The sequence below is a fragment of the Primulina tabacum genome, chromosome 5 (assembly GCF_025594145.1).
Source record: "Primulina tabacum isolate GXHZ01 chromosome 5, ASM2559414v2, whole genome shotgun sequence".
Classification (NCBI taxonomy): domain Eukaryota; kingdom Viridiplantae; phylum Streptophyta; class Magnoliopsida; order Lamiales; family Gesneriaceae; genus Primulina; species Primulina tabacum.
The window spans coordinates 17,437,231-17,452,387 of NC_134554.1; the positions used below are offsets into that span (position 1 = coordinate 17,437,231).

General features: G+C 30.4%; 2 protein-coding genes across 2 annotated transcripts; both read left to right on the forward strand.

The window, feature by feature from the left end:
• Positions 1–3,314: 3,314 nt before the first annotated feature.
• On the forward strand, positions 3,315–6,606 carry LOC142544893 (nuclear transcription factor Y subunit A-5-like). The gene is made up of 3 exons (XM_075651918.1): positions 3,315–3,553; positions 3,762–4,045; positions 6,410–6,606. The coding sequence occupies exons 1-3, from the start codon at positions 3,409–3,411 to the stop codon at positions 6,533–6,535; spliced, it is 555 nt and encodes a 184-aa protein (XP_075508033.1). The 5' UTR covers positions 3,315–3,408; the 3' UTR covers positions 6,536–6,606.
• A 6,314-nt stretch (positions 6,607–12,920) lies between these two features.
• LOC142544203 (serine/threonine-protein phosphatase 7 long form homolog) lies at positions 12,921–15,121 on the forward strand. Its single transcript, XM_075651265.1, has 5 exons — positions 12,921–13,689; positions 13,773–13,891; positions 13,976–14,063; positions 14,167–14,607; positions 14,720–15,121. The coding sequence occupies exons 1-5, from the start codon at positions 13,645–13,647 to the stop codon at positions 15,119–15,121; spliced, it is 1,095 nt and encodes a 364-aa protein (XP_075507380.1). The 5' UTR covers positions 12,921–13,644.
• Positions 15,122–15,157: the final 36 nt, after the last annotated feature.

The window sequence follows — 15,157 nt, forward strand, 5'->3', positions numbered from 1 at the left end:
ACTGTTTGGCCTCTCTATGCCAATAGAGAGCTTATTGATGAAAAGAATATTGATTCGGATTTGTACGAAATATATAATTGGGTTGATTTCTACAAAAAAAAAAATGGTGTTTTATTATTATGATGCATATTGTCATAAATTGTTACAACATTTGAGACAACATTTATATTTGATACACGTAATCTTTATCATTCATGTTAAACAAAATACTTGTAAGAATGTACGTATATTTGGTGGTAGCAGTTGTTAAATTGTTATGTAATTGTTGTTTTTATTTCAAAAGCCACATTATATCCATTCCCACTCTCGAACATAGTTTAATCCCTGATTCTAACTTCAGTATGTTTTGTTCATTTTAATATGGTCTCAATGCCTACATAAGCAAGATATTATAGCTGAACCAATCAAACATTTCTTGAAAAATCTTTCATCCACTTTTTTCAACAACTTGTTTGAAATAAATTTGGTAAAGGATTCGTGTACATTCTTCCATTTAAAATGGCTCCAAATAGTGCAAGAATTCTTGATCCGAAGATTAACAAAGAACTCATGGCGGGAATGCAAGCCTCTTTTGCATTGTCCTACATTGATGGGGGCTTGAAGGGCACCCCCCTCTACTAAAGAAATTTTAGGAAGTACGTGTTCAGCACCAAAGGATAAGAGATTCAAGATACCGGAAACACTAGAATGCCCATCGGCCCCGAAGATGAGGAGATTAACATCGAGTTCTTTGCTCCTCCTGAAGTAGAGACTTTTTTGGCGCATGCGTTTCAAAACAGTTATCTGACTTAAAATATTTCGATAGCACGGGTAAACTTTTTATTGTCACTTGTAAATTAAAGGGATGTCTCGAGTTTTTCTTTATTTTCATCCTCCTTTGAAAGAGATTTAGAAGTTTACATTTCGTAAAGTCAATGCTTGGAGCTGAGCTAGTTTTTTTTTTTTCTTTTTTAATCTAATGTATATTTTGATTGTCTAGTGACATACTGGTGAGTGATTTTGAACCCTTATTCTCTCGTTCGTGTGAAGAATGCAAGTTAAGTTTCCAAGAAAATTTTCGAATAGCATTATGGTTTTCTGTCAAGCTCATGCTAAAAAAAACAATTATTTTATTAAGATCAAATTGATTGTTGTTTTATCAAAAGTTATATTTAATGATAATGATGTAATTCAAATCTTATAAACTGCACAGCATCTCAAGCGTTACAGTTCGATCACTTTCTCAATATTGACAATTATTACGCTTTAAATAGGTGACTCGAAAATAAAATAAAGACCAAGGAAAAGATACCTGGGAAAAAATAAATATGTTTATTTTCGTAAAATAACAAATCAATCGTCTGAGAGATAAATTAACCACCTTTTGCATTGTATCATATCGTCGTAGATGAATGTATTATAAAACTATTGGCAACTGCGCAAGTGGTTATTTATTTCTATAATAAAAATATAAGATAATTTATCATAAGGTAACATGTGGAAAGCTGACGGTCGCCGTCACGGACAACGGCGCAGCGCCGTCACGAGGTGTTGTGTCATTGGAAAACGTGGCTATCTGTTGGTCTGCTTTGTCACTAAATGGTGGGACGCGTACTCACTCAATCAATGTCATCTAATGCTAGCATTTTTCCATATTATCATAATATATATTAATATGACCTTTTTTTTTATTTCCTAAAGCACCACCTTAAATTACTATTTTAATAAACATGAAATTTTTTCTCAAACCATATCACAGATAAATTTTATGAGATAAATCTCAAACTCGATCTAATTTATATAGAAATGAATCAGATAAACTTATTTCATAGATATAGACTCGTAAAGCTGTATCATAAAAAAATATATACTATTTAATAACTTAATACTCTTCTTTACTTCTCATTATATATTTTTTGTGCATTCTAAATTGTCATATTTTATAATATAATCATGACGTTTTTTGTAACATATACATAGTAGTACAACAGTAGTCATTACATGCACTATATTATTATTATTATTATTATTATTATTAAATTATCTGATCTTTTTATTTGTGTTTTTTTTTTTTTAAATAAATAAATACATTTGATATTTAAAAATAAAAATGCGTGTGCATGCAGGACCTAAGGAGACTAGGGAACGTAAGTGCAACCGGAAACGAACGATCGAGTGACTTAATGTGTATGAAGATTGAAATAAAGACTTCAAGAAAATATATTAATTAAAGCTTTTTTAAGTTAATAGAGGATTATAAATTCATAATTGCATCCTCCGAATAATATATTCATTTAAAAATCAGAGAAAAGCCGTGAAACTTATCAAATGACGACTTACGGTAAAAATTAAATTAAATTAAATTAAGTTTTTTTTTAATTTCGAAAGTTGCTAACTAAAATTTAAAGATATTTATAGAATAAATATCTTAATTTATTCAAATATTGAGTATACTCATTAATTCGCCCACGAGACTATTTAGAGGAAAATTATTTTTTTACTCCTGTAATTTATATTTTTTTCAGCTTTTGATTATGTTAATAATAAATTTGTATTTTAAGTCTTGTAATTTGTATATTTTATTTCAATTTTTTTCTTGAAAAAAATTGAATTTGCATTTTAAGTTTCGCAACTTGCATGTTTATTTCATTTTTTGTCTTCTTATCGGTGCATTTAATTTGTAATTGTAGCGCTGTAATTTGCATGTTTTTTTTCATTTTTGATGGACTTTTTAACTAGAGTTCGACGATTCTCGTTCCAAATAATATTCTAAAAAATCACGGCACATATGAAATATTCTTCCAAAAATCTATGTCAACATCCACATCCACAAAAAAATGACCAAAAATAAAAAAATATAAATCACAAGACTAAAAAAGTAAATTAATTTTTAATAGTACCAGAAATGAAAACACATACAAATTAAAAGACTAAAAATGCAAATTCGTGATTAACATAACCAAAATTTTTTTAAAAAAATATAGACCCAAAATATAATTATCCCGACTGGTACGTATCCTTAATTTGTTTATCCTATCTTCCTCCCAACATCTGTACTACAACATATTACGTGTTATGCGTGGATGGTGCATTCATTTTCCTCTCAAGTACTCTGTACCATACCCAAGAAATGTCGTGTCCTTCGTCAAATTTAAAAAAAAAAGAAAAAAAAAAAGAGTCTATGTTCATCCAATCAAACAAAAATATAATATTCTTCCCCACAAATAAAGTAATTTACCTAAACATTCTCCATGTATATATATATATATATATATATATATATATATAATGTGTGTGCGTGTATATATAGCCAGCATTGCATGAAGTGTTAGAACATTGATCAAACACTTCTTCGAAGCTGAGTGTAATTTGTCTTACACAAACATTGTAAAAATCTTGAAAACGGTCTTTAAATTGTGCGTGCGCAGTATGAAAGTGCTGACTGGCGGTAAAAGAGATGAGCAATATCAAGGATTTGATCATGTGTATTGGTTAATGGACTTGAGCTCATCTTGGTGGAATTATGGAAGTGATCATGGCACCATTAACATTTTCGGCCCGGACCGTTCGACGAGTAAGTCGACCGCCCTAGCTAGCTTCCTCGAGTAAATCTAGATAAGTCGCGTGTAAACAGCACATTATCAGAAGAACTAAAATCTCTACGAATGTCTTTTTCTAAATTTTGTGAACGTAGATGGATTTTTTTTGCTAATTATTGACGAGCCTCGCGCAATTCAATTCTTGGATCACAGGGGAAAAGTTTTTTATTTTTTTATTTTCAGTGTGCAGGGAAGAAAATGTTGAAGCCATGGTGCCGGCTCGCGCGATGGGAGAAAATTTAATGCAAGAAATACCACGAAATCATGTTAATGGCGGCGGTAATCCGACAAGTGTTGGTAGTTTGTTTCCGAAGACGATCGCCGATGATCATTTGTTCTCCAGTTATTCATTTTCTCACGAGGAGCCTGTTTATGTGAATGCCAAACAGTATCACGGGATACTCAGGCGAAGACGGCTGCGTGCAAAAGCTGCCCTGGAAAATAAAACGACTGCTTCGGTTAGAAAGGTTTGTCATATTAATATTTCTTTTAAAAACTTTGGATAATTTATTTTTTCGATTTCAATTTAATACATATGGCAATTTAAGCCATGATTAACCACAAATAATTACTAGTGAAAATATGCTTTAAAAAGTGTTCCAAAAATATTTTTGAAGCTAGTCTCTTAATATTAGGGTTGTCAATCAAAATGGTTCACCGATCCCGAAAATTTGATTTCTAACTGAAAAATCTAGACCGATGAAACCTGGTTTCTATTCAAGTGATTTTGTGGTTAAGATTGAGACTTGAGTCTAACTATTATAAAGTAGTTCAAGAAAAAAAAGATTATTCAAGTGTATATATACAATATCTCAAATACTTAATTTAACCGACGTGGGACATGTAACATGCTTATCACGGCAAAAAATGAAATGAACAACTTGAACTTAGAGTTTACAAGATATTATCGGATGTTTCATAAAACAGTTCAATACATAATCGGTGAACTCGAGGTTTGATATTTAATTAAATTAGGACTTGAGCCTAACTCTTTCCTTCTCCCTCGTTTCTTATCAGAAAATTACGAATTTGCTATCGAATCAAAGATAACAAAGAGTGCTACAAATCATATGTTGAACACATTTCCAGAAAACCAACCAATAAGTCTCAGAATTTTAAATAACCGAGGCTTTAATGTGTTTAATAGGTTGTGGGCCTTTAATGTGTAGAGACATAAGTGTAATTTTTTTTATGATGGACTAAAACAGAAAATTTTCATATCTTTTTGATTTTGTAACAATATATGGACGAAAATTGAATATATACACTAGAAAAACTACACTGATTTTTCAGTCTATTTATTCAAAGAATTTAATTTCCTAGTCTTGTTTTCTATATTTTACGTGCTTTAGTTGTTACCTAAAAGTAATAAATGTAAATAAAAATAATAATTAAGCTTATCCCAACCAATCGGGAACTAAATTTTTTTTTGTTATTTAAAATTAATAAAAGTAAAATAAACCTATGTTGAGATTAAAATGATTTTTATTTAATTTAACGCTTAAATTTCTAATTTATTATGTCGTTTAATCACTAATTTATTAAGCTTTGTTTTATTTAAAAAATAATGAGTGGTGTGAGGGATTTTTTGGGAAAAAAGTTTGGTATAACGAGAGCAAAAATAGTTGCCACTTAGTTATAAAAAAAGGTTACTACTCATGTCTCGATTTTAATGTTATATATATATATATATATATACATATGTATGTATGTTTTGAGGGTCGTATATGTATGTTGTGCGGGTGCCATCGAAAATTCTCATTCACCCCTTTATTTAGCAAAAAGTTTTTTAAAAAATGTAAAATCGCAAATGATTCAAATTAATTATTGTTAGATCAATCATTCAGCAAAAAGTTATAATTCTTTGCTAAAACACAACATTAATTCTTTATATTCGTGGAAGCAAAGAGTTCATTTACTTGGTGCTAATAGGTCAGGATATTAGACTTATGAGTTCGGAGAGGTTTGTGTCTATCTACTGATTATGTCTCATATCTCTTAGAGATCAGTTTGATCGTTTCCTTACATCCGCTCTTGTCCCTAATAAAGATATTATTATTCGTTAAGATCTAACATCACTCTTTAACGGTCCACCTAGCCAACAAGATGAAACGACACTACGTCAGTAGCTTGACGCTCGATAACTTCTTAGGAGGTCACTCATCTCAGTGCTACACTCATTCGTGCATTTTTAACCCAACATTTCTCCCGTAAAAAATATAGAAATATGTTTATTGAGATACTTAAACTCATTACCTCACTCTGATATCAATTATTAGGATCAAGCGCTTACAACTAGACTGAAAACTATAGTTTTTGGCCAATTTGCAACTTCATTTTTTTATATTAGTGGCAGCGCATAGTGCACCTACTTAGATTGTAATGGTATGGCTATTAGGTCCATGAGTCTGGAAAGATACATGTCTATCCGCTGATGTTGTCTCATGTTCTTTAGAGATCAGTCGGTCGTGTCTCCAGCAGAGATGGTATGACACGTTAAGATCTGACGTCATTCTTTTTTGACACACCTAGTCAACAAGATCAAGTGACACAGCGTCAGCAGCTTGACGTATAAAAAATGTCTAAGATGTCACTTATCCAAGTACTACACTCGATTATACACGCTTAACCCAAAAATTCTTTACCTAACAAATTTAGCATAATCTACTAGTAAAAATTTTCTCTATATTTAAAAGTATTGGGTGCATATATTTTAGGTTAAATAGAATTTGGTGAGAAACTTGCATGCACTTGAGCGTGTAAAAATATACAGTTCAATTTTAAATCCCTTTTTCTAATGTTGCATCGAATTTTTTTTTCCAATTTGTCAGCCATATCTTCATGAATCTCGGCATTTGCACGCCGTGAAAAGAGCTCGAGGGTGCGGGGGTCGATTTATTAACACCAAGAACTATGATACCTCATCAGATAAACCCAAAGGTTCATCAAGCAACTGATACTTCACTTGAGAGTCGATCCGGCGTCCTTGAATCGTCGTCATGAATGAATAGAGATGTTGAATCGAAAAATTAAGGATCTGAAACTAGTATATATATATATATATATATATATATATATATATATATTCGAATTCACTTGCCATATGTATTCCATAATGAACTCGGAAAACTAGCAAAGAACATGTTATGGGTTTTTACCTGACTCAATCATGTACAAGCTGCTCGTTTCCAATGGTGTGCTCTTTTTATTTGCTATTTACGAATTGATAGTATATTAAATTGATGAAAATTATATCTTTTAAAGATTGGATTCTAATTGGGTGCATTCGTGGGAAAAATCTTGAAAAAGATAAAAAGGGATTGATGCTATTTTCGTTATGCGTGTTTCTCTCTGTAATTAGACTAAAATTAGGTCATAGTCTTATATGTTCCATTTTCTTTTTTGACAGATTTTAGTCTTTTTTATTATTATTAAAAATGTTGATGTGACACTATATACATGAACTCTGGTATGAAAAAGGACCACAATTATTTAAAATAAAAAAAGATAACGAATCAATACTGAATTTGAAGGTTAAATGATTAAAACCGCTAATTTGATCAAAACAAATGTGAGGGACTCGCTATACCTGTCATGCTTTTCGTTTTAATTCAAGAAATTTAAAATAGGAATGCACTGATTAAAAATAATAAACATGAAAACCAAGTATAGATTCGTTAGGTAAGTTAAGCTTTATAAAATACCGCACCATTAAGAAAATTTGTAAAAGTATAGATTCGAATACTTTTGTTTGGTTGATTTTGGGATATCTTCACGCAGATTTGTTATAATATATTTATTATAGATCTCTTGAGACACGAGTCAAGCGGATACAACAAAATATGGTTCTCCATGACCCGCCCATTCATTAACTTACTGGTGAGTGATTTTGAACCCTTATTCTCTCGTTCGTGTGAAGAATGCAAGTTAAGTTTTTAACTAATGCACTTCCAAGAAAATTTTCAAATACTTGTTAACCCATAAAGAATTAAACATAAGAAAAATGTGGTGTATCGAACTTTTGAAAGACTACGATTTGACAATAAGCTACCATCCGAGTAAGGAAAACTAGGCAGCTGACGTTTTAAATCGGAAGAGTATTGGGTAAAATCCCCCCAACTTACAAAGAGGAGAAAGATTTGATGGCAAACGAAATCAAGGTACGGTAAATCTCAAGTCGAGTGCTACAATTTTGATAGATTTGTGCATTATGATAAACTAGGCAAGATCACCTCAATTCTTGAGGTGTTCACCCGGTTTGTGGTTCAACTTATGATTGTTTCTATTTTTTTTAAAGAAATTAAACATGTGTTTATATTTGCATGTCTTATTTTATACTTTAATTTATTACCGTATAAAAAATATTTTATACGGTAACGCTTGAGAAAGTGATCAAACTGTAACGCTTGAGATGCTGTGCAGTTTATAAGATTTGAATTACATCATTATCACTAAATATAACTTTTGATAAAACAACAATCAATTTGATCTTAATAAAATAATTGTTTTTTTTAGCATGAGCTTAACAGAAAACCATAATGCTATTGAAAATTTTCTTGGAAGTGCATTAGTTAAAAACTTAACTTGCATTCTTCACACGAACGAGAGAATAAGGGTTCAAAATCACTCACCAGTATGTCACTAGACACATCATATTTATATTCCAAATATGTTAGTACAATACTAAAACCTTAGGTCATTGTACTCACACATCCTCATTTACATAATTAATATCTAAAGTAGTTGAACAATCATAATTAATACAGCATTAAAAGTGTGCTTTAATCATATGAGAAATTCCAGAGCATATTGTTAATATACTAACGTGGGTGTAATGATTGTTTACATTTAAGCAAATACACTTTGATTAATTAATTAAATGTTAACTCATCAGAACAGGCAAGTTGGTGTTTTGGGAAACCAAACCAGACATGGAGAAATAATTAGCAACAACGACGACAAATAGACATTTTAGATTATCCCAATTCTCGTAATATGTTGCAAATTTCAATCGAACTTAATATTGGAGTAATATTTTTTTTCCCAAGAACTCTCGATAAATTAGAATATTAATTATTTTAAATAGTATATTTGGTATATTAATTATTGTACATGACTTAAGTAGGTTTTTTTATTATTAATTTTTTTTTAAAAAAATGTTTTTTAATAATAATTTGAGTGGAAATGTTTATCACTAGTACTGCAAAACTTCAAAGATAAAAACGAACGTTGTCTTATTTTTTGCAGCGTTTGCTGGACACAGCAGCTGACATTGCCTATGCGTCACCTTGGACAACAGGCAGCGAGACAACGGATGCTGCTCGGTTTTATCATCTTCTCTGTCCTCAAAACTTTCTCAGTTTCCATAATTATTTGCTTACTATTTATTTCTTCTCTATACTTTTGCAATCCAAAATTTTTCTGTCAATTTATTTAAATTTTCTGTATATTCGAAATTTCCCTTATATTGGAAATTTCTTCTTCCAAATGACTATTATCGATGTAGTTTTATGTTTTGGTGGTCAAGTTATTGTCGGGAATGAATTGATCGAATATAGTATTCCTTATATTAGACCGATACGAGTATTACAATATATTACTTTGTTGCAATTTGTTCAAGTTTTGCATAAAATGTTAGCAATCGATCCAATGAAGTTTACTATGAAGTTGTCAACAAAATATTAATTCATGGAGATAACAACTTGACATGAAATTCAAGTGAATCTTGTTGATGATAACGCTTTAGAGTTTTCAATGCAATGTCCCAATACACATATGTTGCATTTATACGTAGAAACAAATCCAATTGATAATTGTATTAGTTTTGGTGAACATTAATCATAGGTTCCATACATGTTCGATTTAGGATTCAATAACCAACCCGATACTTCCTACATCTATGGCTTTTCACGAGCCAGAAGCATATGTTTCTCACATCATTAAATGATTGAGCAATATATATTGTGAGCATAAAAGTGGATCGTGAGATCAGTATATGACCGTCCCTTCTAAACAAAATCCAGAAAGACATAATTTTGTGGCAACAATGTTGGCTTAGATATGGGAGCTCGTAGTCTGGATATGACTACTAATGATGATGTTTGTAGGAGTGATACTGAATTGGAGATGTTACATGCGATTGTGAAGAAGAAGTGAATTTGGATGTAAATGTGAATTCACATGCTAATCCCGACGAAGGGACATCATCTCGTCAATCACCTCGTGAAACGTTGTAGAGGTAAGTCTTATCATTTCTTTCTAGCACTTCTGAAATGCCATCATTTTTAAATAAATTTTTCGGGGAAGAGTCTCCTGATTCTGTAGGTGTACGTTCTGGAATGCGAATAAGCTATTATAATCTGGAATATAATAAATACATGTATGTCATCATAGCACGAAAGTATTGTTTTCCGACATCTGAAACAAAAATAATAATCGTTTTAGTTTTTAAAAATCTGATATTGACCAGTTGAAATAAAAAAAAAATTCGACATAAAAGTTATAAATAATGAAAAAACAAATCTTTTGAAAAAAAACTGATGTGCGTGATGGATGAAGTACCAATACGACATCACATGAAAAATCTCACTTATTCTCAATTTACATAGTTTTAATGATCGAAAGTTTTTGCATTTTTTGCACTTCATTTAGACATTTCTGATAAATTTTTTGGTTTTTTGACATATACTTTAAATTACATATAAATAAAAATATATTTATATTATATATTTTTATCAAATATATTTTAGATGTGCGTATAGTTTTTATACCGAGTTATAATTTTAGTAATATATAAATATAATACAGAGGGAAAAAAATATTTATATATTTTAAAAATATATTATATTTGAATATATAATTTATAAATTATTTATGTTAATTAATGATTTTATCATTTTTTATACAAAGAATATGATAATAAAATAAATATAAATTTATTTTTACAATTTTAATTAATAAAATAACCTTTACAAATAAAATATGTATTTAGTAGGATTTAATATAATAATTGGACTTCAAAGAAACTTGAGTAAAATTGATATTTTAGTTATATCACGTATCAATTAAGTCATTTATAATAGTTCATGAATCAATTTATCAATAGTTCGTATACCAAATAAATTATACACTTTATGATTATACATATGTACTACATAATATAAAAAAAAAAGTTGCAATATTTGTAGATTAACATAATTATTTATTTATTTACAATATTTGTAAGAATGGAAAAATATTATCAAAGAAGCTCGAGAATTTTCGACACTTGCGATGCAAATTGAGCCACATAAATTAAAAAAAAATTGATTTTTTTTTTGTGATTTCAAATTATTCTGAAATAAATTTACATTATTACATTTTTAAAAAAAAGTTAAACTAAGAGAGAGTTGATTTACAATTAGCATCGATTCAAAAATCATAAGAAATCATATCTATGTTGATCAGCGTTGGATTGTTAAAATATATGTACACTTTTTTGTATATATACGTGTGTACCTATTTAATGACTCAACATCTAACCATTTGTGTTGGGCAATTTGTGTTGGGTGTAATAATTGTCCATATTGATTAGAATAATCGAAACATAATATTTAGCATGTTGTCCGAATTTAAAAGATTTTAGTTACACCGTAACCATCAACTATAACTTTAGATAAAACAAGAAGCGTTCGTTACCATCATTTGAAACCATAAAATTAATATATAAATCTAATATAAAAATTTGAAATTTATTTATTTATCATGAAAAATTTCACTTCAATGTTCTAGTAAGCTTCAATTAAACTTGAACAAAATTATTATTATTTTCAAATAGTGCATTGATAGATTGTGAAACATTTTGAGTCAAGTTTTTTTTCTAAAAAAAAAATATTTCACGTATATGTTATAAAAACTAAGACACATTTACTCTATTTGGTAACACAAAAACTCTTGTGACATGATCTCACAGATCAATTTTGTGGGTCGAATATCTTATTTGGGATCATCCATGAAAAAATAGTACTTTTTATGCTAAGAGTGTTGCTTCTTATTGTGAATCCATCTCACAAATAAAGATTCGTGAGACCGTCTACATACTCATTTGATAAAGACTTTTATGTCTGAATTTTAAAAAACACGAGACCTAAAATGTTAGATAGAATTTATTTTTATTTTTTATTTTGTTAGAGTGAGTGTTGAAATATTGATGTAAATTAGCCATATTTTTCATAAACATTAACCAAAACACACTACACAATTAAAATACCCAGAAAAAAACAACCGTGACAAAATTCCTCGATAAATTCAAATTTATTCAATTCAGTCCCGACGGATATAAAATGAAATTAATTTTCGGAAATCAATAATTAAATTATATATACAAAAGTAATAATGAAAATCAAGTCGATTCTCTTATGACTTGTAGTACACAGAATGATAACTGAGGCACGCTTGCAGCATTCTGAGACAGAAACACTGTAATTGGTTCAAGACTGCTCAATTCTCTCGGGTTTTTTTTAAAAATATTGTAAATTAAAACAATAGTTTATTATATTTATTATTGTCAGCTAATTCCGATTTTGCGAGAATTTCGTTCAGCACAATAATTATATTATTAATTGTATTATTATTGTACTTATTGGATACCGAGAACTTTATGACCGCATCGTAATAGTTTTAAGTAATAATAATCACTATACTTAATTTTATTACAGTAATTATAAATTATATTATTGGAATTACATGTTATAAATAAATATTATTCCACGTAGATCTTAAATAATTAGAGCTAAGTTAATTAGATTATGTTATAGGTTTATTTAACTAAGTTGAAATTTTATTTTTAAGTAATAATAATAACTATACTTAATTTATTTACAAAAATTATAAGTAATATTAATACGTATATATTAATTGTAATAATAATAACTATTTTGATACTTATATATTTATAATTATAAAATAATATTAATACGTATATATTAATACTCTTATATTGTATAATTTTAATACTTATATATTAATATTAATCGACTCACGTAATTTTGTTATTATTTATATATTAATTGCATCACGTATTAAAATATTAATACTGAATAATTAAAATATTAATTGTATAATATTAATACCTATATATTAATTCCATGAAGTAATATTTTTATTGAAATACTTATGATATTAATTATATAATAATAAGTATATTTAATTTAATTACAATAAATGTATACGTTTTATAACTATTACTAATGTATTTATTATAATAAATAAGTATTATTAATTTATTTATTGTAATTACATGCTATATTTTTTATAATAAATAACTATTGCTAATGTATATATTTTATAACAAATAACTATTAACTAATGATTTATTGTTTGCAAGATGGCTGAAAATACGGAGAATGTGTTGTATTTGCGGGATAGACACAAATCAACTAATATCAACGCTGAAAATATGGATGCAATAATTTCGCCACGCCGGTCAGACAAATGTCTCTGGAGATTGCATAATGCTGGGATTCACCTCCGTGTCCGCCTATGTCTTGCACGCATGGGCTTCTATGGTGTCATTCAGTGTGGGCCTATTAAATATTATGATAATCATTTGCTTACAGCCATTGTTGAGAGATGGCGTCGTGAGACACACACATTTCATCTAACCGTGGGCGAGGCAACAATCACCCTGCAGGACGTTGCCATTATTTGGGGGTTGAATATTGATGGCATTCCCATCACTGGTGTAGATACCGCGTACAATAAACATACTTTACAACAGCGCTGCGCTACCTGGTTGGGTTTTACGCCCACATTTTCTCAGATTAAAGGTGCACATCTTTATCTGACCGCTTTGCTAGACCATTGCTTGAATAATATGGTTGATGACGAAAGCACTGAAGAGGAGGTGACACAATATTCTCGTTGTGTTGCATTAATGATCATTGGTGGATGTATGTTTCCGGACTCGGAAGGTGCTGCTGTGAAACTTATGTATTTGCAGTTCTTTGAGGACATATAATTAGTGAATACGTACAGCTGGGGTTCTGCTGTGTTGGCATATCTTTATAGAGAGTTGTGCGACACATCAATGAGTTTGAAGGGCGATTTGTGTGGCCCAGTTCAGATATTGCAGGTATTTGTACATTTATACGGTCATTATATTTTTTGTACTTTTTTTTCTTAAGATTTGACTATTTCTGTTGTATGTTATTGCAGATTTGGGTGTGGTCTAGGATTATTCTTCTTTGCCCTGATAGAGCTGAACAGGTATCTATTTCAGAAGAGCAGGCTGCGGATGTGATGCATGGTCTACCATTCCCACCATACGGCGCACGGTACTAATAAAAAATAGTTAAAATTTAATATTATTATTTCTTATTTTTTTAAATGAAAATATTGTGTACTTTTTTAAATTACAGGTGGAGACGCGGATTTTCTTGGACACACACGGCCCAGCATTCGGTTCGTATAATGAGAGATATGCTTGACAGGATGGTAGAAGGGCAGGTAGATATAAATTATTTGTTTAGAGTTTGAAATTTTTTTACAATTTTAATCTTATTTATATATTATGAAATTGCTAATCTTTTTTTCATTTTATTTGCTTCAGTTTCTATGGACAGTTTATGATATGTGTCCGGAGGTTGGCAGAATTCTGGATGAAAATAGCATTCATCTATGTCGGTCGGCATGCGCATTGATTAATTTTCATATCGTTGAGATGCATAGACCTGAGCGGTGTCTCCGACAGTTCGGAATGCGTCAGGGTATTCCGCCACCTGCTACTAACTTCGACAATTTCCATAAGCTGACTCGACAAGGCCGGAACAACTTCGATTGGGCGACATATCACGCAGATTTTGTACAAATGTGGAATGATAGATATAATTTTGTGATTGATGGAGACTATGTCATACCTGGTACGCCCGCCATCGCAGTGGACTATATTGGTTGGTATTATCGCATTTCACAGATAGTGCTCTCGCCGCCAGTGGTACCTTCGAACATCATGGGCTATCATCCTGTTGATGCAAACTACCGACAATTTATCGTAAGAAATGTTTTATTTATCTACATATGAACGCAAATTTATCTACATATGTACGTGAATTTAATTTGTTGTATTAAATATATGTTACATAACATATGCATCTATGTCACAGGCACGACCAGCTCATGTGCAATATCCACCGATGTGGACAGGAAATGAGTTTGAACCCGGACCATCATCTTCAAATATGGCGTACACTACTCCGCCAGTGGTTTCAAGCTTTCCATCATATGACGCTGGTTACTACACTCCAATTGTTGGTAGTTTTACACAATTTCTACAAAGTGACTTTCGCCCGGGTATGAATGAGAGTCGCCCTACTTTTAACCCGTCGCCCATACCATTTCCACAATATTCTGATCCAGAAGGGTTTGAGGTTGGTGGGAACATTGCCGAGACCAGTACATCTGCAGGACAAACAAGTACTCATGGAGATGATGAACAGATGTTAGGTCGTGGACGTAGAGTAATCAGGAGACCACCGTGTGGCACTGGGAGGCATCGTTACCATTGACATTAACTATTTATTTAGATATACACAATTACTTAC